The 26,932-nt window shown below is 41.1% G+C and overlaps 1 protein-coding gene across 3 annotated transcripts in view; it reads left to right on the forward strand.

The window, feature by feature from the left end:
- The window catches only part of KMT2C (lysine methyltransferase 2C), a 201,157-nt gene that overhangs the window by 39,676 nt on the left and 134,549 nt on the right, over positions 1-26,932 (forward strand). For all 3 annotated transcript variants that reach the window (XM_074157740.1, XM_074157741.1, XM_074157742.1), the window contains exons 2-3: positions 11,958-12,046; positions 25,276-25,414. In XM_074157740.1, the coding sequence (XP_074013841.1) occupies positions 11,958-12,046; positions 25,276-25,414 (228 nt within the window). The remainder of the gene's footprint in view (positions 1-11,957; positions 12,047-25,275; positions 25,415-26,932) is intronic.

Consider the following 26,932-nt stretch of genomic DNA (forward strand, 5'->3'; position numbering starts at 1 on the left):
TCGTGATACCAAGGAAGTAGTTGGGTAAATCTGAGTAGCCTCGGGGCCGCCGTAAGTCACACCTGGTCGTATGTGCTTCCCTTGGCAGCCTTGTCTTCCCAAGTGGTTGCAAGTATAGCTGCTACAGAGCCGCTCTGCCAGCTTTTGATACCTGCAAGTACTTCTGAAAGGTTTGGTTAAGAAAATTTTTGAGGCTGTGTGGTCTGGTGAGTAGAACTGAGCTTTCATGCTGTAAATGTTAATTAGAAGCATATGTGTATATGTAAAAAGCAAGCTGAAATAAAAGTATAAATATCTAAGAAGCTGTCATTCCAGAAGGTCTATGCTTAGAAAAGATTAGGTAAATATACAAATAGTTCCATTATAAATCAGCTTCAGTATAATTTTCTGATTATCTTCATTGCTTGTTTTTCTGGTGGCTTCTGAAAAAAGTTACAAAACGAGTGATTCAGATTGTAGTTTCCAAATCCCTTTAGACAGCATCACTTACACCGTCACCAAAAGAAGCTTCCTTCACTTTATTCCCTCTCCTCCTTCTTGAGCTTCTCTTCCCTATCACTGCTCTTCTCCCTTCCTGCTTCCAGCACAAACGTTTGTGGACCTCCAAGGAATGAAATGGGATAACTGATCTGGATGAAAATTAACCGTGTTTTGCTGGGTATAAATTCAGTCTGTGCCCATTCTTCAACTTTGTTTTAACATTATTTTTGCGTCTTCAAGTTGTCATGCTTGAATCTTGAACATTTTGGCACTTTTGTCCATACTGAACATCAGTTTTGAGAATTAATTTCCTATTACCTTAAAAGCACGTTTCCTTGCCTGTTTAAACTGAGGATATCTGTGGAATTGGAGGGAAGCTGCAGAACTTGAGGACCTTTTGCAACTTGCAGTGCGGTAAACAGTGAGCTTACTGCTTGTGTGTCCTTGGATGATGGCCTCAAAGGAACTTGACCTGCAGGTATCAGTTCGTCTTCTTGGATGACTTCCATTGTAGTAGTTGCTGTAACAAGGTTCGCTGGATACATGCCCCTATCGTGTGACACAGATACAATTTTGTTTATAACCCTGACCTGTATCGTATGACGTAGGCTGAGCGGTAGATCATTCTTTTGGTAGCACTTCTGTCACAGCCTGATCTCATCTCGTCTCATCTCATCTCATCTCGTGCTGGGGGGTGGGAAGGAGATGATCAGGTAGTAGAAATTCTTTAGCATCAAGTGCTGGAAATCCCATCTATTTATTAACATGCCCTTAAAGAAAAGCATGAAAAAAGGTAAATTAAAGAAATGAGGGAATAACATTTCTAAAAAAACCTGGGAATTTATATATTAAATCTTAATGGACAGAAGGCTGGAATAGAGGAAAACAGAGGAAGTAGCTTGGTATGGTTTGTAGTGGTCTCAAATATAAAGAGGTTAAATTTTAATAACATTGGTGTACAGCAGTGATCGTTGCCCCAAATAAAGATGATAATTTAACAGTCCTTTGAACAAAAGATTAGAAGTTCTTTATTAGAATTACTTGGGGTTATTTGTAACGTAGCTGTAATTGTCAGAAGGCAAATTTGTGTCTCCAAGTTAGACGAATCCTCTTCAGAGATGGAAAAAAAGTGTTGGACAGTTTTGTTAGCAGAATGCAGCATTTCTGCCTTACCCACGCCCCTAGAGATTGATATTTCTGTTTATACGGAAGCTTTTAAACATGTTTGAAGACTTGTATTAGTTGTGACTGCGCTTCGGAGCGTTGCTTATTATGCTACTTGTATTGTTGTTTATATTTCACAATAGTATTTCCAGAGTTTTATTTACTCTGGTATAAAAATAGATTCCATGATCTGGCTTTTAGGATTTACTTCTGGTTTGAAAACAGTTTTGTTAAAAGAAAAACAATTCATGTGAATTATAAATTTACACTGATACCCATCTGATTACATTGCCCATTTTCTTTTTAGGTCTATTTTTATTCTTCTGAGGTTTTCCAAGCCTTCTGAATAAGTTCTAATGGATTTTTAATTAGCGAGCAGATCTTCTGTTTTTCCCTTTGGCTTTCCTAGGTTTAGCAGTTTTATTGAAAGAAAAATATTTCATAGTACTTGTTGACATTATCTGAAATAAAAATGCATTTCTTTATAAGGAGCACTAAGGGTGCTAACAGATGGAAAAGATACGTGGTGATATGACATTCATTTCTGTTGTGGTTTTTTTCCTGTCTAAATCCATTTTAGATGGGTAATGACAGACTGTAGTTAACATGCAAGAACTACTTTTCTTACATGCCATCAATTAATTTGGGTATTATTAAGAAAATTCTACTTACAGTGTTCTAGGTCAGCATCTTGCATAAAAGCCAGGTTATTTATATCACTTTGGATGCTGTTGGCCCTTTCATGTCATGATCCTTCCAGTTGAAGCCTAAATACTTGTTGGGGGTAGTGGTGTGGGAATACACTGGTGGTGTTGCCCATGGGTTGTTCATCGCCTTCGGTAAACAGAAGCACAGGTGGAACTGGAGGATGGCTGCCTTTCTCAGGGAATCCTGTAACACTCATCTGAGGGACAGACAGATGGGGTTTTTGTCGTATTGGTGGGATCAGAAATAAAATCAGTTCAAAAGCATAAGAATGAATGGAGTTGTTTGCCATGTAATCTGCGGGAAGACTTGTGTTTGCTAAAGACACGAGTAAAATTGATTTGAGATGAAAGATGCTGAGCTTTATTCGATAAGAAAGCCTGGGATGTTCTGAGTTGACCGATGCATTCTGATAGATGTAAGATCTGGAAACCTCTCAAAATGATGCAGTGGAGGCAGGAGTTAGTTTATCTTCAATAAATTGATATAATAGGTAAGAGTTGAATATTCACACTGTTTTTTGATTACCCTAACTGAATTAACAATGAATAAAAGCAATGGTTAGAGTTGTTTATCACCGTTATATGCAGACTGTATTTGCTGGGTACAAAACCCAATTTTTTGAGTAAAAACTTTAGTACTAGATGATTCGGTTGCTGTGTACCTGTGTTGTGTGTGGCTAGGTATTACGGCAGGCAGCACAGTCTGCACCTGCACATAGTACATCCAGTGAGAATACTTAACTTAAGCAGACAAATGCATTTTGAAAGAATCTTCACAATCATACTGTGGTTAAGACTCCAGCAGACTGCAAAGTTTCAAAAGGAAGTCTTCGAAAATGCCTCTTAATTAATGGTGCTAAAATTACAAAAATCTGTTCACAGAAACCAAAACTTCCACCAAGTTCCAAGTACTTGGCAGCTGTTTCTCATGCACGATGACTCAGATCCGCTGAATTTTATGTACGGGAGCTTGAAATCACCAGACATGAGAATTACAGTCCTTGCCATTGTGTTGCTGCCTCAATTGAGGAGAGAGTAGCAGGCAAACCCTGCAACGTATGAAAGAGCAAGTAGCTGGATATTTCTTAATTTCTAAAAAAAAAAAAAAAGATATCAGCTTGGTCCTGTTGTGGGTAAAAAATTTTGGGCATCGTGGCTGTCACAAGATCGGAGGAGTTAAAACTTGCCGTAGCCGTCGTCATGGAGAAACAAATCTTGTGCTCTGATGCAAGTGGATGCTTACGCTGCCCGTCAAGAAAAGCCAGTGTTTGTTGCAGTGACATATTTTGATGCAGTTTTGTTCACGTAAAGGAAGGAGAAATGTGGACAAGTAGTGTTTGATGGTGCAGGTGCACACACGAAACTCTTGCGGAAGTTAGAAAATCAGCATTTTTGACTATGCCAGTGGTCCCTCAGCTGTCAATGTTGCCATTCCATTCTCCTTGCCTGTAAAAGTAGAACGTGTGAAGTCATTTAGTGATCTCGATAAGGATTATTTAGCAAATTCGTCAAAGAGCCTCACACACTGCTGTCTGGAGGAATGGTAAGAATATAGCTGGTACCAAGGTTGGAGCCAGGCAGATACACAGGGGTAGCTGGGAGTTGGAAAGGTGCAGACAGCTCGTAGCTGCTGGTGCTCCCCAAGATTTGTCTAATGTGGGTCCAGAAAAGGTTTTAAAAAAACAGTGCAAGCGCTGAAATTTTGGTATGTTGTTTTGCGTCATTTTAACAGTGAATATGACTGAATATGGCTAAGTGCATCGGTAACAAACGTATAGAGGATGCAGTTCATGCAAAACTGCAAATATTTTACGTGTCAGAAGGTCGTAATTGCAGAAACGGTTTTTGTAATGTAATTTTTTCTGAAATGTGTATGATGGTTAAGGTCTGCACGTAATGTGTTGTGTGTTACAGAACTAAAACTATGAACTGCAAGTCAGACAACGAGACTCCCCATCAGTGGGAAGGTAGTTCTTGAGAAATAAGAACCAGTAGCATTTTTTGATGCTGAATATTGCCGAGTTAATGTGACAGATACTTGACTAAAAGTAATTTTCACTTACAGAATTTATAGATGTCTAAACAGTCAGTTTGGAAAGTAAGAAGAAAGCTGAAAGATCTCAAAGCCTTTTATATGATTTCTCAGTCTGTTAATTTGAACAGTCTCCAAATCTGACCAGTCCATACGTGTAGATCAGGCAACCTGGCTCCATACCTTCAACATCAAACTCAGATTTTCTCACGTCATGGTGTCTCACAAAGGTGTACAGAAGTACCTTGCAGTGTAGTAGCCCTACCCTCAGCATTTCAGTCTGCAACTGGCTGTCGTAGAGCTGTGACTCCACAGGTATTTTATGAGCTCATGTGAAAAGTTTATTATTTTATGTGACTGTTCGCGATAACGAATCCTGCTAGTTTGGTCCTTGGCTGCTGTGACCACTCCTCTTCTCTCGCCAGCCCACTGAGGATGTTCCCAAGTGGGTAACAAGTTGGGAAGAAGATTTCATGGCCTTGTTAGTAAGGCTCTGTTTCAGCTAGGATAGTCCTCATCTGCTTTATCTTTTAAAAGAGCAGTTCCAGACTCAAACTGAACAACTATAAATGACTTCAGGGAAGAGCAGAGAAAACGCTGAAGATGGTCTCTTTGGCCAGACCAGCCTCATCACCCAACAGAGTGTGGCTTCATGCTCCTGGATCTGGTGGCCTTCTGCAAAATTGACTTGAGATTAAGATTTTCCAACAGAGAAATGACATTCCCTTTACAGCAATTGTACCTCTTTGATTGGGGTAGACAGTGCCTGCCGGCAAGACATCCTCTTTGCCTTTTCTCAGTCTCCCGTGGCTAGTAATTTTGCTCCAGTGTTGGCCTGAGAGCCCAGGTAGTACTGGCAACTATGCAAGAGCAGCTGAAGGTGAAAATACAAATAGCCCAAACTCCACATGTACTTAAAAATACTAATTCATTTGACCTTTAAATTGTTGTTAGAACCACGTAATGTGAATTCGTTTTGACACGTGATACTTTACTCAAAACCTGTTTTTCAGGACAGTTTCTTTTTCTTGAGGAGCTCTGCGTTGATCAGTGGGTTTCCCTTGTATTAAGCTTTCTTTTTGTCAGCAGTGACTGTACTCTAGAATGAAAGCAAAGATGCATCTATGACATTCAGTACAAATAATCTTTAAAAGGCTCCCATTTGCATTTCTTTGGATAGGGTAGGAAATCTTTGACAAATCTCCCTTTCACAGGGGAGTACTGGAAAAGCTGAGATAAGAATCCTGGAGCGGAGGCTGGGTTCTTCTTATGCTTTTTTGCAGACATCTCTGATCTCAAAGGCTATAATACTTTTTCATTTCAGGTGTTTAGTGCTCTCAGAGGTAACTGTATAAAATATAGACGTGAAAAAAGTTTCAGCTCTGAACACGTTACAGCCTGGGTGAATGCATAATGTCCCTTAGATCGTTACTGGTTAAAGGAGATGGGAAGTTGCAGTGTTTTTGGTTTTAACCATAAGCTGGGTCACTTCTCTTTTGATGTAGCAATTTATGAAAAGATTATTATGCTTTATAAATGAGAAGTATTAAGATAACACTTTGATTGTACTAGAAGACTAATAGGCGGTGTTGAGTATATTTTTGAGATCTTTTAGTAATGAAACTGAAGGTTGAGCAAATTCTGTAATGAGATTGTAATAAGCCTGGGTCGGTAGATGTTAAACAAAACTGGTTTCCTACAGTCTTTCACTTCTATTACTAAAAGATCAGCTTTTTTTCACCTTTGCATCACTGGTGATGTTTCTGTTGCATATTTTTTCCATATACCAGGGTCCGTCTGCCTTTAATATACATGTATCTATTACAAGAAGTAGATAGGAAGAAAGTACATGTTGAGTTTTCTTTTTTCATAATGTGCAAAAGAAAATGTGATGGAGGGCAAGTGCCAAAAATATTTTCACCTGTTACTGATCGCTCAATTAAAAAAATCCTCTAAAGAATGTTTTAGATCGGTACCAGTTTGAAGCTGGAGTCAATATGGAAGTGAGTTCCTATTTTAGGCTCATTAGTGTTTAGAGCTATTGAAATTAATTCTAGTTAGCTGGCATCCGCCTTGCTCCCAGAGCCGGATTCCTTTTACACAGACTTGGATGTAGAATTTTCTCAACTCTTAGAAGTAGTGAAGTCGACGTTGCAAAGTAGCGTGCAGAGAGAAGGAAAAAAAAACCCCTTTCCTTGTAGATACCTCCCCGAGTGGATCCTTACCTGCTGCCGTTCCCTTCGCGTGGGGCGACTCGCTCAACTTTAGGTGTTTCAGCTTATACTTGGGATATACTATGTACAGTTAAACTTTTACAGCTGCCCTTAGGACTTACGGCTCGGAACTCGTGGGAGCGTGTGCTTTTTGCACACCTGTTAAAAAGACTCTTGAAAAGAACGGTAACGGCTTTCACTGGTGGAACCGTCGGGTGAACGTTACAGCGTTCCTCGCCGTGCCGACGGCAGCACTAATTGAACCTTTTTATCAATCAGTCCTGTACCGTCTTCCAGGGTAAGGCTGCGGACAGATGTTCATTCAACAAGACATCTGTGCCGGTTTAGGATGTTACTGTATCCCAGATGTTAACACCGCTTTTTAAGGTTATTGGCCCTGTTTTACATGTTTAGTCGCATCGTTTTGCTCAGCACTTCGCAAAGCGTAGGAAGGAAGGAAGTTTTTCCCCTGAATCATGTAGAGGTTTTGGCATTTGAGAAAGAGGGGGAAACTGGAGTGCTTCATACGTACGCACCATCAAAAGCCTGAAACAAAACATGGTGGATTAGTGGGGCAGTTTCCCTGGATGGTCTGAACAAATTGTCACCTGCTTTTGTTGGTAACAACTCACAGAGAACTTGCAGAAACTGGTGTCGGGCAATAACTTCTGGGTAATCATAAACTAGCAGCCTGGCACCGATGGGCATCAGAGGACTGTGGCTTTGTCAGTTATTTCACGTGGTTCCAGGAGATGTTGGCCCAAGGCCTCATTACTGATCGGCTTGTGGAAAGAATGAGTAAGATCAAGGTGTACTTTTGACTTGCGTTGTACTCGTCAGGTTACGGTGCTATTGCTGTCACCTTTTAAAAAAAAAAAAAAACACAACAAACCCAAACATGCAAAAAATGTCATTCATTAGTCTTTTGTTTTGTTTTGTTTTAAAAGAAGTCGTATCTGATTACTGGCAGGTGAATAAGACACTTTTCCATTTTCTCCCGGGTGATGTCTCCGGGTGCTCTCCGTGCCGTCCAAGTGATCTCGCTGGGCTAGTGAAGGTTCAGCCAGGCTTTCCCCTGGTGCAGAAGGGGCACTTAAAGCTCTGCTCAGCCCTACAAAAAGCTTTTCTGGGTTCTTTTTCATAGATTTAATTAGTTGCTTACTCGGAGAAGAATTACAAGAGTTTTTTTTTTTTTTTTACTATGGTGTATTTAAAGATGGAGATTAATGAAAGGCATTAGCTAAAAAATCTAATTGATAACAAATTTAGGAGTAGGTCACAAAGGATTTTGATAAATTACTCCATTTTATGCAAGTATGAGTAAAATTATTGTAGGCAGCAATTATATTCAAGGGGAGTCCTATATACATAAAAAAGCGTAGTTTTGTCTTGTGTTGATTTTGTTTTGTGAAACGCTGAGTGTGCTTTAAGCACTTAAGTTGTATTTCTCTCAGTGGATCTGTTCTTTTAAACAGAAATAGATGCGCTTTTGTTTTTTTCCTTCTAAATTGAACTCCATTGTAGGGGAAAAAAAAAAAAGCAAGGGAGAAAGCCAGTGGCGGGGAAGCTTGGCAGCAGTTCAGGCCGCGTACGAAGCCCACTGCCTGTTGTTCTGACTAATATTTATTGTTGTTTTCTCCTCGAATCCCTATCGGTCAGGCTCTGCCTGTACATTTTGTTCTTGGTTTGTAAGCTGTCGGAGACGTGGCTCATCAGCGCTCCTGCTCTCGCGAGCTGGTGGCGTTTCTGCAATGATATATAAGAGCGTGATGTAGCTGCTCCTCCTAGTAAAAAAGTTTTTGGGATGGAGCCTGGAGACTTAGAGGTGAGCTGAGGTTATAATGTTCCCTGTAGCAATTATGGTTCGGTACTGTCTGGTGGTGTGTGAGCGAAGGGGAGAAGTCACGGGCTGTTGTTCCCTCATTGTTTTAAGGCAGCAAACGCTGGCCCTGCCGCTGCCTTGCCCCGGCAGCCTTTTCACATCCTCCTTCAGAAGGATGAACTTCAGAGGAAGAAGTCAAGTCCCAGGAGAAGAACAGAGCACAGGTTGCTTTTTCCACTTTATTTAAAGGGGAGTGGAATAAGTAAATAGAAAAATAAAAAATTTACAGGGCTTGTCAGTGGAAAAATCTAGTGTTACGCAAACCAGCCAAAAGCTTTATGTATAAAACTGTTAATTAAAATGTATAAACTTAATGCATATAACATTAAACAATCCATTCTTATTACAAATGTTGATTGCAGTGATTAGATACACTGTATGGCCTTTTGGAATGTTGTTTTCTGTGGAAACATTAAATTATAGTTGTCAGTGCAGTGTATATTTCACTGTTTTGTGGCTCGAATTATTTTTTTTTTCTCTAAGCCAAACATAAATTTGTAGGCCATAAAATCTCTTCTGATGATTGTGAAATGAATATAACTAGCAAAAATAAGTTTATGATATAATGTGGTATTTTTTTCCACCACTTCTTCAGTTTTATTTAAAACCTGCACAACTTTATGAAGGCTTTTTGTAGAATATTTGGGGGATGGGAATGGCCAGAAATGGCCAATGGAAGAAAACACCAGACATGGTTATATCTTTTGCTGAAAGAAGCAATTATGTTTAATTAATTGAAACCTCTGCTTTTGCTTAGTCTTAAATAGGTTGCTAAAATACGGGAGGGAGTTCAGGGAGTGAACACTGCTCTTGTTTAAACAAAATGTTTAAAATGGCTTTGTAAGGTACTTTGGTGTTTCACACATTAAATGCAGTTTTAATAGAAAATCTAAAGCTGTATGTAAATTATTAAATAAACATAAACAATTGTAATCTTCCATTATGCGGTGACCTTCACCTCCAGGGCTGTGTTGGAAAATGGGATACTTGGGAAGAAAGCAGAATTATCATTTACCTTTATGATGATTGCAAAGTAATCCTGGTTTAGTACAATCTTGTAACTTTGCGTTGCAGACGGAGAGTTGGTAGAAGAATAATTGGGATAGGATTTAGAAATAATCCCTGTTCTTAGCTGGTTGTGTTCTGTAAAGCTTTTGAGCATTCCTGCACCGAGGGAAGCGATTTCACTTACCTGCCTTCCCGTCCTTTCATTTGGTGCTGGCTGATGTGCTGGGATGTTGTGAAGAGCTACAAGAAATATAATATTTCAGTGCTCTTGTTTTCTTACCAGCTGCCTTGTTTTTCTCGGTGTTAGAAGAGGGTTCCCTCTGTCTTGCTGGAAGAGCCCGTTCTACCCAATGAGTGTGCTCTCCCATTTGCTCTACTCCCTTCTCTTCATTACGGATGGGAATTAATCTGTGTGATGTTCTCAGGTGCTGCTGAGAGAAACGTTTGTGTCCTTCCTGCTTCCAAAACACGTGTCCGCTTTCCAGCCAGCTCACCGGTCACTGCACGCGTGGATGGGCTGGTGTGGTGGCTGGAGGGAGGGAGTAGAAGAGTTTCTTCTGGTCGCTGTGCAGTTTATCCTGGTTTAAATATTTGTGAAACATCGGTTTAAGAAACTACACTGGAAGCTTATAAAGTGGCAGATATCTGAATGGGATGCTGGCTTCCGTCTCGTCTAAGGCAGCTGTTCCTTATTTTGTGTGTTGTATGTGTGCCCTCACTGCTTATGGATAAGGAGGCAAGGGGGAAGATCACCTTGTATCCCTAGGGTTCCCGCTGCCCCACCTTTCTCAGCCTTGTCCTGAACAAATTGCATAGGGATGCCAAGAAAAGTCCTTCTGTCCTTCATATCTTCTCGTCTTGCTCTTCCCCCGGCTCCTTTGTAAATAGAGTGGGGGTTTTTTTCAGGCTTTGGTTTGAGCCTCATTTTAAATTCTTCTCCTCTTTTTTTAGAGACAAAACTACTCCCAACACAAGTTGAAAGGGTTTCCTCGGTAGATAGTCCAAGACAGTCACTCCGCTTCTAGCAGGAGAGCGGCACGTGTAGACTCAAAAGATGGTCCCAGTTCTGTGCACTGGATACCCCCTTTGATATCCCCTTTGATCCAGGAGAACCAAAGGCATTGCACGATAGAGCTTATTTTGTAGCCGATTTAGCAGATCTAGCTCTGCGGGAATAGTTTGGATAGACTTAAGTATTAAAAGAGACTGTACAAAAAAAAAAAAAAAAAGGAAGTGCTGGTTTGGAATGATTTAATCACCTAAAAAAACCCCAAAACCACTTTTCCCCCCAACGTGGAACTAAACCCAAACCTTTCAGAGTCCTCTGTGAAAGAGGAACCGGAGCGGTTTTCTGTTCGGGGGGGCAGGCGGGGTGCCCGTGTGCTGGCCTGCCTGGCATCCCCATTCAAGGCGTGTTGGATGGGTGAATGGTTGCCTGGGAGCTCTGGGGAGGTTGGAACCGCTGAGATGCCCCAAACCGCTCAGAATTTGTGTACTTGGAATCAGAAGCTCCCAGGGTCTCCCAGGCTTTCCGTCAGCGCGCCGGGCACCTTGCCAAGGAGCCTGAAAATTTGGGAGGCGAGGTGCCAAGCTCTTGGCTCCCTTTCAAATGGGCTGCCGAACAGCTGGGAATCTGGATGCTTGGGCTTCTCAACAGCCCACCATGGTAGTGGCTGAAGAGCCAGGCAGGGGAAAAAAGGCTGGAATTTTGTGGCGCAAACCTGCCTGCTTTCCATCAGGCCTTGGTTGAAATGGGAACAGAGCTGCAGGGTATTTTCGTTCTGAGGTGCTGTCCTCGGCGTGGTGACTTTCTGGATGTGATGACATCTAGTCATCTCTTGCAACTGCTTTACGGGTCAAAATATTTGTTTCACTGAAAATAACGCGTGTTTCTGTTTAATTGCTTCAGCGTCATTATTATTCTATAGACATTTCTTCCAAGGATGCTCTGAACGGGTCGGTGTCTATTTTGTAGTGTGTGTAACTACTGGCCAGATTTTGGATTGTGTTCTCTCATCTATCTTTAGTTATCTCCTGTGTAGAGCAAACAGGACGCTTGTATCTTAAAATCTTGCTGATTCAATGTATTTTTTGACAGTAAAAGTTGGTTATTTTATTTTTCTTGTAAGAATAATCAGAAAAATTAAGGGACCAACTGCTGATTCGAGTGTAGTTGTTGAGAATCACAGAATGGTTGAGGTTGGAAGGGACCTCTTGAGATCATCTGGTCCAACCCCCTGCTCAAGCATTACCTACAACATCACGTACAACAGAACATTACCTACAACAGGAAAAAAGGGGAGGAAACCTGATTTGTACAAGGCTGAAATCCCGGGTTAGTTTAAATAGCACATAATTTAATGCTGACATCCCTCAAAATGAAATTATTCAAATCCTGGATAAATCTAAATGTTCAAAATTTTACAAGTGCTTTCAGTTTTGAAAGGAGTTTTCCCTTCTTATGTTTGCAGGCCTCGGAGTAGAGGAAAAACTGCAGTGGAGGATGAAGACAGTATGGATGGTTTGGAGGCAGCAGAAACAGAAAACACTGTGGAAACAGGTAACGAGAGTGGAGTGTTGATGCTGTTTGGTTATTGCTTCTCTCTCGGAAACACATTTAATTACGCAGGACTTCGGGAGACAAGAAATATTTCTTTAATTTTGTAGTAGGAGATGTGCATTTGGGTAGATAAAACAGAAAAAAACTCCTGTATTATTTAAACCTGTATTAATTAAGGCTATTTGAACCTATTGCTTTTAAATAGTCTAATGGGAATGCCTTCTTAGCGTAGTTATGTAGAGGCTCTTTTTCCGGTTTTACAAGCCTGTATCTAACAAAAATAAAAGCTCTGAAGCAGTAGCTGCTATTTTTAGAACACCTGGCAAAATACAGTATTACTTATTGACCTGTATCTTCAGCTCAGTACAGCAGGTTGTATACCAAAGGGATAACTGGGATAACCAAACGTTAAAGCTTCCTGCTGCTGCTTAGGAAACAAGATAAATATCTGTTAGTGCTTCTTGTAAATATTTGTTGTGATAGTACCCAAAGGCTTCAGTTACCGGAGGGATCTCGTTGTACTGGGCCGAGCACTGCCCTGGCAGTGTGGGATTTCTGTTCTGGCAGGTGAAGAGTCTCGAGAGACGAGCAGATGAGCTAACACACGAGATGAAGGCCGTGGTGAAGAACTGTCACCTCTTTGCCAGGCATATGTCTGTAGCCATTTGCCAGTTTTTAACCAGGGACTGAATTTGTGTAGAAGGATGAAACCCGCCAGGAAGGATAGTGCCACGGCCAATTGGCGGACGTTTGTCGGTTTGACAGGAGTAAGCCTTAAAAAAAAAAATGCATTGAGACGTAAGGGTTTATAAATTTAATTAGGTGGCCCTGTATGTGCAAAGTGGAAGGGAGCGCAGGGACACTGCCAGCAGACGCTGGCGGTCAGGGCAGCAGTTGCATGGAAAAGCTGCTGAGTTGAGGGACTTGTGGAATTCCTCTCAGAGCTGCGAAGTAAAGGAGGTAGAGTTGGGAAGTCCTTGAAGAGAAGAATCCGTGCTTAGTGTAGATCTATCGGGAGAACAAGTAGAGGACCTCAAAAGCCCATTTTTGCAGCAGCATCTTATAGAGGCCATAGAGGAATATGGTTGGAGTGGTGAAAGCCATAAAAGAGGAGGCTGGAATTCTTGAGCAGATGGAGGATGAGCTTTGACTGTGTACGCTGGCCTCTTGCTTCTTACTTGCTTAGGTGGCGAATGATGTTGAGAAGGCTTTGTACTCAGGACTCCAGGCTTTGGGGAGCGTCGTGAGTGTTTAGTCACAGTTTGTGTTGAATTTAAGTGTCGTTAATGGTTTGTGGAGGGAGTCTAGATTAAAGCTTAATACCTGGATGTTTCATCGTTTTGTTCTGGCCGTTGTTTTTCTGTCCCTGGTAATAAGCTGGTGGTGGTAGTGAACTTGGATGGTCTTTTCCAGCTTCTACAAGAAGGTAATTACCACTTAGAAAAGAGAAAAGTTGAAAGTGAAGAAGTCGTAGCAGGTATTTGTCGCTAGAAAAACAGAGTAAGGCAAACAAAAACTAGTTCTAGTTGTGTCCTGTATTCCATTTATTACTCTTCCTACCCTATGTGCTAGAAACAGTCTTAGGGAAATCAGCAAAGGGGACAGAAAGTGTGATTGTAAGTAGGAAGTTTTGTAAATTTTAAATACTTTCTTTAAAAAAAAAAAAACAAAAAACAACCAAACCAAAAAATGGGAATTCAAGCTTAAGAACTGCTGGTACGCTACTGTGTAGGGAATTTAGTGATAGCTGCAGTTTTTTTGGCTTTATGTGTCATTATTAACAAAGTTCCTCAACAGAGATCTGAGAGCAGTTTTTACTTCGGAGGAGAGCAGGACACAGATAATTATTTTTAAGGCTCCAAGACTGCATACAGATAAGTCTCTCCATTATCCTTCATCAAAATCATCCCGGCTGTCACAGAGGGCTGAGCTCTTTTCTCAAGGTGCAGGCAGCAGCGGAGCACTGTGCTAGGAATCCCGGTAGACAAAGACTCTGCTGGATCCGCTGCTGGAAGCGATGCACCATCACTTCTGTGCTGAGCCCAAGATGGTTTTGCAAACTGTACTCTTCAGTAAAAAGAAGCCTAGTGAAAATCTATAGGTCTGAAATCCCATTTTTACGGGGGGAACCAGAATAGAGCATTATCGTCTTGAGCAATTTGCTAGGGACAGAATCGTGATTACGTTATTTTAAAAGTTGAATACTGTGTGACTTGATAGAGGTTTAATCATATTAGTTGAAAAGCTGCTGCCTCTAAAACTTAATTCTAAGTGCTTATCTGTGTTAATAATAAAGTGTGGGAGAGGAGTAATCCTGGTTTGTTGCTCCACGTTAAACTGTGTTAATCAAATTGAAGTGTAATTGTGTTCTAGTTTATTAATTTCTACTTCTACTAAAACGGGTATTTTGTTTTCTTGCAAATAGTGGACTTGCCAATGATTTACTGGATGGAGTAGTTGGCAAACCAAAACACAATGTAGTAATATTACAACACTTGAAATGAGATCATTGGAACATCATGATGTGCAACTTCTGACATATTTTGAGTCTCCATATTTCTAGTTTCTTTCCCATTGTTTGGTTCATGTGTTGAGAATAATCAGGAATTCTTTTACTGTGTGAGGTTTTTATTTCTTGTTTGTTTGGGTTTGGGAGGTTGTTTCTATTTTGTTTTATTAACGGAGTCTAGCATTACTGGTGCTCTTTTGTGAATTAATTAATTTTCATAAAATGAGAGAAGTCCATGTTATTAATGTTGTATTCAGTATAATGAGCTCTACTTTTAGGGAAGGGAGTGATGCAGGAAGAATGAGAGCTTCCCTCCCAGGAACGGAAAAAGGAGATGCCCCGTATAATCCCACCTAGAATAAAGAGGTGTTTTCTAGCTGTCAAATCTTTTATGGGGAAAAAAGCAAGGGGGGGTGTAAGTACTAAGCGTTATATATTATTTCCATTTGTAATGTTGAAACAAATGTTTGTTCAAGAAAAAAGAAAACAAACCCAAAAATTCTTCCTGAAGTGTCTCTTTTTTAATGATAGGGCACAGCCATTTTAATTTCAGTTTGGGAAACAAGTTAACAAAATTAACAAAATTCTTAACAAAATTCTGTAATCTCGTGTGTAAAAAGAGGCAGAATTGGAAGCAAAGGAGGGGAAGCTGCGTGGCTCCGGTCGTTTCGGTGTGGGTTCTTATCCCCGCCAACTACAGTGCTTTCTGAGCCCTGCCCGTTTCTGCCAAGATGTTCCCTTTGGTATAAATGAACGTAGAATTCTTAAGGATGGAAAGAGAGGAGGGGTTTGGAATTGGAAAAAGGAAATTTTGGAATTTGGAATAAAGATCTGTTTGGCGCTAAGTCAGCTTTTTTTTTTGCCTTAAAAATGGTGCTGGCAACTGCTTCTACTGAATCAATAGCCTTTCAGCTTCTTGTAAAACTCAGGAGAGACTCTCGTCCTTTACCCACCAGCCCTGTCTCTCTTGCTGATTTCTTGGCTCCTCCCTTAGGGACTGTTTTGCTTCTCAGCTTCATATTGGTCTTTCCACCTGTCTGTTCCTTCATTTTTCTTCATTGTGGTTCCCCCAGCGATGTTGCACTGGTATTTCTCTATCCAACCCATGTTGAGCTTACCCATCCCTCCCATCATTTTGGTACCCACAGCATCCGAGCATGGTTAAGGTTGGCTGGGGACCTCTGGGCATCACCTGGTCCAGTCCTTTTCTCAAGCAGGGTCACCTAGAGCTGGTTGCCCAAGATCTTTCCAGACAACTTTTGAGTAGCTCCAAGGGTGGAGACTCCACAACCTTCCTGGGCAACCTGTGCCAGCGCTTTGTCACCCTCACAGTAGAAAAGCGTTTCCTGATCACAGAATTTTCTTGGTTGTTCAGAGGGAACCTCCTGTGTTTCAGTTCGTGTCCGTGGCCTCTGGTCCTGTCAAGACCTTCCAGCCATCAACACCTACTACCTTTCTAGCTGTCAGTAAAATACAGCTTGTTGTAGAATATTGTGTTCTCCTATAGGTCCTCTTGTGTTGATCCTCTCCATGAGAGTAGTTTTCTTCTGATAAGCGAGTCTCTGTAGTGGCCAAAAAAATATAAACCACAAAAGTCTGGAAAGGATGTGGCTTTGTGCGCATGTGTATATGAAAATATAAAATTTCTGATCAAAAGCAATAACTAATAGAACAAATGCCTCCTGGTAAGCTTTCTGTAGGTTTGGTGGCCCATTGCTATTAATGAAGACTTGGCTTCTGCTTCTTTTCCCCATCTTCTGTTATTTTCAGCGAGTTTCTGTACTTGGCATTTTCTTGGTTCTGCGTTTAAGTTGACTGAAACTGAATTCTGTGTGTTAATTCTTTGATTATTCCCTCTTATTTTTGAGAACACTTGTAAAATAGCCAACTCCTCATGAATCTGTAATCTTTCCCGTCTTTGTCTCACATTAAAATGTTGAGATTCAGACTCTGATCTGGGAGAAGTGCAATAAAATAAGCTTACTTTAACTGCTGAGTCTCTTGGGAAACTCTTAGTAAATCCATTGGGTATTCTGTTTACTATCTGTACCGTGTCAACCAATTCTTAAAATAAATTAGTATTTAATAATAGACCCTTATCTTCCCATAGTGTCTGGAGGCTTCAGAATTTATAATACATAAATCTGTATGATTTTATCAACCTATAGCTCCTTGCCTGCGTCATTGTCCTTAGTAATGTCATTTTCAGACGCAGTGACATTGCCCAGCCAGTTGATTTCATGCTGGGCTTCACATTAACTCCCTGAAGTCTTCCTCTAATCAGCCTTTTTTGTCTCAGGGCAAAGCACAGAAAGAAACAGAAACAAACGGCTCTCGGTGGAGGAAAGTTACCCGTGTAGAAGCTGCCAGAGAATTTTGGACTAATTCAGGATCTCATCAGCTTTGAAGCATCCTGAAAAGCACTTTCTAGAGAAAAAAAGATATTGCAATATCCTACTTACTAGAGAAAATACAGTCACCTTTTGCACCAGTATGAACCATACTGGGCAGAGCCTCCCACTAAGCCAAGTCAAACACACCCGAGAGCGGGTCCTGGTTTGGGTGAATCAGTGGCAACAGCTCTTGTCAACTTGTTAACACCAAAGGCCTTTTAAAATCCACTTTCTGCTTTTCAGACAGATACTTGGGCCTCATCATTATGTTGCTTGTCGCTTCTAAAATTAATGAAAGGAAGAATGAACACCACTGAGGGCAGTGCCTGTAGGTTAAATTTGTCCATAAATATTTGGGGCAAATCTGTGCTTAAAAATGCACTTAAATATGTTTTAAGGCAATTACTATTCCCTGTACTTGTTACAAAAGGAGGAGTTTCTTCTTTCTTAGGCAATTGACTCCTGCCTGGCCAGCCACTGGAAAAATCAGCAGAACTGAAGCATCTTGTTGTTGTTATAAGCATCTTATTATTTTTCCTTGTATTTTGGAAATTTGTTTGTAATGAGGAAACTAAACGCAACAGGAAGTTATTTGATATTTGCCTTTAAGTCATTACAGGCTTACTCAATAATAGCATTTATCATCATGCACACTTAAAATGGGCCATTTAGAAAAATCGGATTTTTTTCCTTCTACTGATATCTCTGTCTCGGGTGTTTTGGAAGCCGGTGGAATATTTTGTAGTAAGTAGAACCTGTTATTTCCAAATAAATTCTAACCTCACTGGGTTTTTTCATCGTGGAGGTTATTTCTGAAATGCAACTTCTTTTTTTGCTTATTTATTCAATATTGCTTTTGCAGTTTTGGTATCAAACCATGCTTTGTTAAACATAACCAAAAGGTTTTGGAAGGAGTTTCCAAGGACCCAGAATATTCCACCCTCTGCATATTGCCCTGAAGCGTAACACTGTTGGTGGTGCTGCTGTGTCGTTAGTGACATGATGAAGGAATTTCTATTACCGTTACCAGTCAAGTATATTGAAATAGTAGCGTGTATTTTGTGGGCCGTACACCCTTCTCCTCAATGGAAATGGTGCTGTTTTATGTATGTTTTAGTTCTATGGACCTCTCTTAATTTTTGGTAACGCTGTGTTGAGGCTGACTCTCCAATTAGGTAGAAGAAATATTAGAGAAATTTAGACCTCAGCCCCACCTAATTAAAATGGTAGTGTAAACCAGGTTGGCTTTGGAGTGCCATAAGCATCTGCCCTGGTAACCCTTTTGTAGGTCAGGTACAAAAGGGAAGAAAGCGGCAGGTAAAATAAACTTATTTAGGGTAATAAAAGAGATACTCACCTGTAAGGCACTGAAGACTGACCACAGAAAACAAAATGACTCTTAAATTCAGCAGTAGTGGATGTAAAAAAACGTGTAGGGGAAAATCACCATCCTAATTTTGTGTAAACAAAAATGGGCTCTCCAATAGCTGTCGCTGCCTGAGCAAGTGGTCAGGTAGTTCTGAGAATTGCCATAGCTTTCCTAAGTCAAAGAAGGAAATAAAATTCTAAGAATTACTGGCAAAGGGATAAGGGGGAAAAAAGCATCGGTGTGGTTTTTTTACTGTTGCTTTATAAACCCGTGGCACGAGTGCGTGTTAAATGCCACGTGCGGTTCTGCTTCCCCTTCTCCAAAAGGACGGGCTGCAGCTGGGAACGTGCAGGAAAGGGCAAGGAGTACAAGAGGTAAATAATAACTTCTGTGCAGGGATCAGTTTAGGTAAAAGGCTTCAACCTGAAGTGATACGACTGGAGAGGAATTTAACAGGGTCCCACAAAACGATGAGCGGTTTGGAGAAAATGAACAGGCGATGATGATTCATTTTGTTTTGCAACACAAAAATTAGGGGACATCAGGTCATGTCCAGAGCACAAAGTGGGGTGCGTTTGCGCTTGGCATTTGCCTAAGTTACAGAATTCATTGCCTGTGGATGCTTTGGGTGTGAAGAATTTGCATGGGTTTCAAAAAGACCTGAATGAATTAATGGAAAAATGATCAGATGAGTGCTGTTGAATACCAGCCCCAGCTTAGGAAGTTCCTCGGTCATGGATCACTCGGAGCTGGTTATCCATAATAGAGTGTCCTGTGTTTAGAATGACCAAAGTTATACTATAAATGCTCCTACATTGCAAACCTTATTTTTATTTTATAACCAGTACAAAGTTTGCACCGAGTTACTTTCTGTATAAAATATATTTAATAAATAGAAGTTTTATTTTGATATTTTTCATTAAAATAGACACTGTAATGTAAAAAAAAAAGAGTAACTGCAGGCTTTCTTCTCATCTCCATATAATAAGTCAGTCACTGAAGTGTCCTTCAGGTAGGAGAAAATAGATAACTGGTGGTTTTATAAGAAAATACATGTGCAACACTTGCAAAAAAACCCCAACAAAACACTTCTGATGCAGTGGTATGTTTTGTTGTTTATTGTCATGAATAAAATTTTACAGTGTCGACTTAAGATGAAGAAAGTTTGCCTCTGTCCGTGGAGAAATGGTTCTTGCATGTGGTTATTACCGTCGTATTCAAACTTCGGTGTGCTTTTCTCCCCCCTGTCCCCCATGCTTGTGTTTTTAGCAGGGAGGAGTACGTGGCTGCAGGCTCAGAGCAGCCCAGGTGACGGTGGTGGCCACTGGCAGGCATCGCCCTCAGCGTGGCTTCCAACGTGCCCTGCTTTGGCTTGCTGCTCTCCGGGAGGGTTGTGGGTGACCTGTACGGGACTGTTTGGCCACAGTATGTCTGTCTGTTCCCCTCTGCTCTGCTGCTAAAACCTATACATACAACATTACAGTATGTGAAAGATTTATGTGCGTAAGTGGTCGTTGTGTGTGCCAGCCTGAATTCCACAGGGACTAGCAGAAGAGGTGATTTTTCTATTAAATTATGTCCTGAACAGTAACGGAGTTAGGAACTCTGACTAGTGGAAACTTGTTTTGTTCCTTAGTTGGGACAGTGAGTGAAACTTGATAATTATAGTATTAGATGGGCACTTAAAATTCATAATTTACATTCCCTGGTTAAAATGTCTTTTCATACGGTAGCTACACTGACCTGGTTTCTTTATCTCTCTAAGCTGCTGGAAGCTGGAGCATTTTGGTGCTGTTCGTACCGCTGTAGACCCCTATGATGCTCTGTAAAACACCTCCCGTTAGCTGTTATTTTGCAAAAATAACAGTTGCATCTGCTGATTAAAAACTCATTATTCCCTCTTGCTGAACATCTCGGTAAGCAACAGTTGAGACCCCTGGAACGTCCCTGCTGTGTTTGGCGATACTGGTATTTTCCAGCCTGCTCTACTTTTTGTTCTTACTGAAAGTTTTGGAAGCTTGTGACATTTGCTTCGCTGTCTGCCAAATTAGCAGTAGGTCTGACAGTAGAGTCCAACCAGTAAACTGGTTAAACAGTCAACTTATTGCATCTAAACAGCAGTAGAACATTTATTTTATGTTTATGACAGCTCTTTTTGATTTTTTTTTTTCTCAGTGTCACTATATACTGAATGTTATCTCATTAGATTTTAAAGGAGATTTTTTTTTTTTTGTAGGAGAACTCCTACAGCATTTTCAGGTTTTGACTTGGAAAATAGTTTCTAACTTTTTAAAAATAGCTTTTGGATATACTGGTGTCTTTTCTTTGCCCGATTGCCATAGCAGAGCCCACACACGTATCTCCTTACCTTGCTGTAGGTTTACCCCAGCCTATGGTGGAATAGCGTTTTGTGATTACTAGAAAACAGAAGAGGTCTGTTTGTAACAAAAGAGCAGATTAGACCTTTAGCTGGTGTTGCTTCATCGCTCTTTCTTCATCACATCCCCAAAGAAATCATGTAACAAAATTCTGGCCATGACCCGTCTCCTCCTTCCCACAAGCATCCGTGCGATGGTCTCCAGAGAACCACTGCCACAGATGGGCTTAGGAAAAATGGGCTGTGCTGTAGAAACCTCTCCCCGTGGGTCTGAAGATAGAGCAGGAAAAGAGGAAATTATCAGCACAATTGTTATTCTGAATGTTATAAATCTCTGTATGAGACACGTAAGGAGACCAGTTGGTATAAGAAAGGGAGTAATCCATGCCATCGACTCAGACTGGTGTGTGCTGTTTGTTATTGCCTTCGAGTATTCACTGCTCTAGAAAGAGGAATAAAAATAATTACTAAGAGAAGAAATTTTTGAATTCTTGAAATACAGAACCTTTGTAGACTTTTTTTTTTTCCTCATTTGAAAAATTTCAGATGATTTCTTCAGTATTGTAAAACCTAAGGAGTTGTCTTCTTAACCCAAAGTCCAACATAAACGTCTTAGGCAAATGCAATGCAAGTGTTAATTAAAAGAGAAATTTAATGCACACGCTGTAAATCTTAGTATCTTATTAATCCTTGTGACTTTCTTGCATATCTGTCCCCTGTCTGTGTTAGGTTTTCTCCCATCCCACCCACCCACCCCTACTATTTTGTGTCTTCATCCTTGGAGATGCTCAGAAGCCATCTGGGCATAGTCCTGGGCAAACGGCTTGGGGTGGCCCTGCTTGAGTGGGGATGCTGGACAAGGTGGCCTCTGGGCTGCTCTCCAGCCTCGACCATGCTGTGGTTCTGTGAATGTTACCTGGCATGTAAAGCTTATGGAAGTCTCACCCCTTTTGGTGGCTCCTTGTGCTTTTGGGGATTTCTTTTAACCTTAATAAGAAAAGGCGGCCTTTGTGTCCTCACCAGTCAGGTGGGGAAGAACTATTGATGTAGGTGTCTTCAAACAATAATTTTTTTAATGCTATGTTTCCTACTATTTTCCTGATGTTTTAGTAGAGGATAGTGACAAGAATTTAGAGACTCTCGGTAATTATGCTATTAGCTTTTTTAATTCTTAGCTCCCTCAACAAACTCATTATACATGGACAAGACTTTCATTGTGACAGAAATGGCCACAAAAATAGGATGCAAAATAAAGCCTGATATATGAATCTGCAAATGAGCTTCCCATTTTTTAATCATTTGTGGTTCCTCCATTCCCAGAGGCTTCAAAGTAGGCTGCCATAACCAAGTCTGGTGAACGTTCATTAAATATAGTGAGAAGCAGTTAATGGGTTGTGCCAGATGCTTCCAAGAACATCTCTGAGGCAGCAGTGAGGGTATCTGCTGTCCCTTTGCCATGCCAATGCCGGATTCCCATCTCCGAGGAGTCATGAAATGCGTTACTTCTGTTCTTCCTTATTCTTCTGTTGGAAAACTTTCACAAAGTTGAAGTATGGCACGCACGACTAACATAAAAGCTATTTTCATTCTGTGTGGTGAGCACCGTGTGTTTTCAGTCTTCCAACGGCATATTGAGACACAGTTTGGTTTCTTGCAGAGACAGCAGTTGAGATGTTGTTTGTCTCATTTAGTATAATTTGGGTCCCTTCTTTTCTAGGGAAGCGAGCAGCAGGGGGAAAAGCACCATAAGGATGTAAGCTCATATAGTCATCGTGTGGAGTGAAACAATCTGTGTCTTCTCACACAGTCCAGAGTTCTTGACAATGAGCTGGTGCCCGTGAACTTTGCCTTTCCAGTGTAACGGGTGCCCATTAATGTATAATGGGATGAAAGCTGGCAAAGAATAAATGGCTTTTGCTTACTTGAAAGTTTCTGCAGGCGCACAGTAAAGCAGAGTTCCTTTTAACTCGGTTAAATGAAGTCACCGAGATGGATAAGAGCAAGGCCGCCATTTCTGGTGGTCTTCCTTGAGCACTTCACGCGTGGTTGCCCTGGGCTGTGTTGTGGGCTTGCTTTGTACCGATTTGGCGTCTGCCTCTCCTACAGGTGTTTTATGTTTTTTGCTCTTCGTTGAGGCTGTACTTAGAAATTTCGAAGTTATTTACACAAAATTATCCTTCAGATCCAAGATACTTTGGAAACTCACTGCAGACCGTTAACGAATGGCTCTGCTGGACGCTGCCTGTTTCAGGAATCCTCCTCCAGGAACGGTTGCAGGGATTGTTTGTGCAGACGTGCCAAAAACTAAGGGTGTGGGGTCTGGATTGGTTTGGCTTTCTTTTGTTTTCTGTAGGGAGCCATTTACTATTACAAGGGATGTATTCCCAACAGGATATTTAGTGTCAAATGATTGTCCAGCACAGTTTTTTTCAGGACAGGCTGGAGGACTTGGTTTAACACAAGCCATTTGGCTTTCGGACAGGTAGCCATTTTTGGATATTTCAGATGTCCAAAACCATTTCAGATGTGTGTTATTGAGTAGCTTAACTGAAGTAGATGAAGCAGTTCCAGTTTACACCGGCTCAAATCAATACCTGACACACCCAGTCATGAACAGGAATTTCTTGCTCTTTTTTTTTTTTTCTTAATTTTGTGATTCTCTTCAGTATGTTTTAGATGTCTTCATTGAGGGTTTAAAACTTTATACATGGTCTTCCTAAATGAGTTCACTCCAGGTTAAAGAGTAATTTTACTTCAATCTCTGTACATTAAACAAGAAAGATTTCCCCTTCTCCATGTGCTCTAGCAGACGTATTATTTCAATATTACAGACCAAGCTGTGCAGTTCTGTGTTCTGAGGATTTTTCTTTCTTTTATTGTTTTTATAAATAAGATTAAAGCCTGTAGCAGGTTTTTGTGCACGCCCACCCATGTCACAGATTCTTCTGCTCATCCATTTCTCCACTTCAATCATTTATCCTTTGCAATATTTGATTATATTTTGACATGTGTACTTTTTTTTTTTTTTTAAGTGAATGGATCTTCTACTTTAATCTTCTAAATAATCTGTTGCTTTACTTTTGCTGGCCTTGTTTGAAAGAGCTGTATGCATTGGCCTCTCAGCTCAAACCGGTTCACCGGTGGTGCGCTGGATGGTGGCGTGTGACCCAGCTCCTCGGTCTGGCCTTGCTTTGGGGACAGATGTAGCAGCCGTGGACAATGACAGGAGCAGGCAGTAGCATCTTAAGCTGGATATGCCATAGAACATCTGCCAGAGTCCTGTGATTTCTGTGTTACTTGGGTTTCAAAATCCAAGCGTGGAGGAGAGCGGAAATACCAAATTTTGCTGCTCTCCAGCCTTGACCCTTGTTCCTGTGGGTTCTGTCGCGGTTGGAGCAGTGTGTTGCCGTGTTCTCCTGGCAAATCCGTGCAGAGGAGTGAACCAAATGGGAACAGGATTGAAGTTGCACAGACAGTCGCAACTTGGTGTGTCATGTTTCTGAGCAGAAACAAACTTTCTGGGCAAATTGAAGCACTGTCAGCTGTAGAGGTATATATTTCTGTTTAACAACTGATCTTAAGTAGAAGGATGCTGCAAAAATTGCTTCTATTCCTACAGTTCAAATGAACTTAAGCTGGCATAAACCATGCCCTTCTTTCCTTCACCTCCTCGACCCTGTGCCAGCGTAGAGTTAGTGTTACCAGGAATGAACTAGTCCAGGGAACTGATCAAAGTTAAAGCTGATCTGGGAGGAGAAAAGGTTTATTACACCCCAGAGGACACTGGTGAGAACAAACTGGTGTTTGTTCAGGGATGACAGAGCACGTGCACGAGAGGAGATGTGGGGAGAGTGAGAAGAGCTGGGGTTGTTCAGCCTGGAGAAGAAAAGGCTCCAGGGAGACCTCATAGCAGCCTTCCAATATCTGAAGGGGGCTACAGGAGAGACGGAGAGGGACTCTTTGTCAGCAAGCGTAGTGACGGGACAAGGGGTAATGGTTTTAAACTGAAAGAGGGGAGATTTAGATTAGATACCAGAAAGAAATTCTTTGCTGTGAGGGTGGTGAAGCACTGGAAAAGGTTGCCCAGGGAGGTTGTGGCTGCCGCATCCCTGGAGGTGTTCAAGGCCAGGCTGGCTGGGGCTTTGAGTGACCTGCTCTAGTGGAGGTGTCCCTGCCCATGGCAGGGGATTGGAACTCAATGATCTTTAAGGTCCCTTCCAACCCAAGCCATTCTATGACTCTATGAAAAGGTGGTCATTTCACAGTGCTCCCCCTACCCTATTCTTTATTCCTTGTTGTACATCTTTTAGTTCACAGGGGTATGCTGTGTTATGGAAATAACTTTGTAGGCATTCAGTTTCATGTTTTAGGTAGATGTGAAGGATAATATTTTCCTACTCTTCTAATTTATTGTGTCTGAAAACAGTTACATGGGTTAAGCTATCTATAAATATATCTATCTATAAATAAAAAGGATGTTTGCAGCACAAGGGAAAGCTAACAGCTGTTTTTATAGTCTAAATAAATAAATAAAATCGTAACTAACTAACTAACTAACTATTATTCCTATTTTGTAAACAGAAGTCAAAGAGCAATCTGCAGAGGAGGATGCCCAAGCAGAAGCAGACAGCACCAAGCAGCTAACACCTGTCCTTCAGCGCTCAGTGTCCGAGGAGTCTGCGAGCTCCACTGCCTCTGTGGGGGTGGAAGCTAAAACCAGGTTAGTGAGCGAGGAGACAGGGCTGGGAGGGGGGCAATGGGGTGCAGAGTGCTTGGGGCACAGGCTTGGGACAGTCTACTGGGGCTTTTACTGGTGCTTCCAAGCGCTGGCAACAGCAGCCTGTGGTTGAGACCGATGGCTTAATCGGCACATAAGGAGATCAGGGCGAAAAGCACGTTCCTCGAGCGTTGTCCTCAGACTACACTGGTAAACCCTTGAATTACAGCATATTAGCTGCTTGAATTAAAACAGGCATAAGTGATACGAGATAAAATGTGATTACTGAAGCTTTCCTGCTGAGAAAATGGAGTGTTAGCAAATCCATATAAAGTTATTTATGAAGTTTCAGCTTGTATGTTTATATTTTCAGGAGCAAAGTAAAACAGATCTCTTGTCATTTCTACTGTGCTCTTCCTCATTTCAAAATTTATAATACTGAAAATAATGTTTGGGGTTTTTTTGACTTTTTATCAATATAAATTACCCAAAAAGCAGTGAAAGTATTAATTTTACCTTATTTGAGGGAAACCAGACCACTCTGTCTGTGATCACTGTTGAAACGCTCCCAGAGAATTCTAGCAGAGCTGCTCTGTTGAAGCACCAATAACAGCTTTTAACCCAGTAGTGGGTCTCTTCTGCTGCAGAGGTTGCTGTTACCAGTTACCAGACAGTTACAGGTGTAATTATATTCTGACAGACTTGGATAGAATCGTCATCATCACTTTACTTCCTCCTAATCTGACACAGAGCAGGTTTTCCATGCACAAAAAATTAATTCGTTTACTTGCTGCGTATATAATTTTCATGTTTAACCTTCTTAGGTTTGAATAGATACTTCCCTTCTGTCGTGGTTTAGGCACCTTCTTACTGAGAATTTCTGTTAAATAGGTCTTGCGTATAACACGTGAATGAAATACACAAAAAAAAATTCAATTCTTGATGGAATTTTCCAAAGCTGGTATTAAATTGCAGTAAATATGTAGAGGAACTTGAACTGAACAGCTGTTTTGGTTCTTTATTTGACCCTGATTTGGATCATTTGCAAAAGTTTTAGTGCTGTTTCATCTGCTCTCTGTTCTTCTCAAGGTTTCTTTCTTGCTTTGATCCTGAATAGTTGATTACAGCACTTTCCTTAGCCATAAATTTGTTTCTGACCAGCTGGACGGCAGTCTTCTAAAACAACTTCTGCGTGGTTCTGAACCAGCCCTTACTTGCCTTCAACTTACTCTAACTTCCAGCTGAAAGTGTTGACTTTGGGGACAAACTTTTTTAGTAGGGCCTGTTGTGGTAGGACCAATGAGTAATAGAGTTAAGCTAAAAGAGGGAAGATTTAGACTAGATAGAAGGAAGAAATTGTTTATGTTGAGAGTTTTGAAACGCTGGCCCAGGTTGCCCAGAGAGGTAGTAGATGCCCCATCCCTGGAAACATTCCAGGTCAGGTTGCTCTGAGCAACCTGATCTAGTTGAAGATGTCCCTGCTCATGGCAGGGCGATTGGACTAGATGGCCTTTAAAGGTC

Source organism: Numenius arquata, chromosome 12, assembly GCF_964106895.1.
Source record: "Numenius arquata chromosome 12, bNumArq3.hap1.1, whole genome shotgun sequence".
NCBI lineage: Eukaryota > Metazoa > Chordata > Aves > Charadriiformes > Scolopacidae > Numenius > Numenius arquata.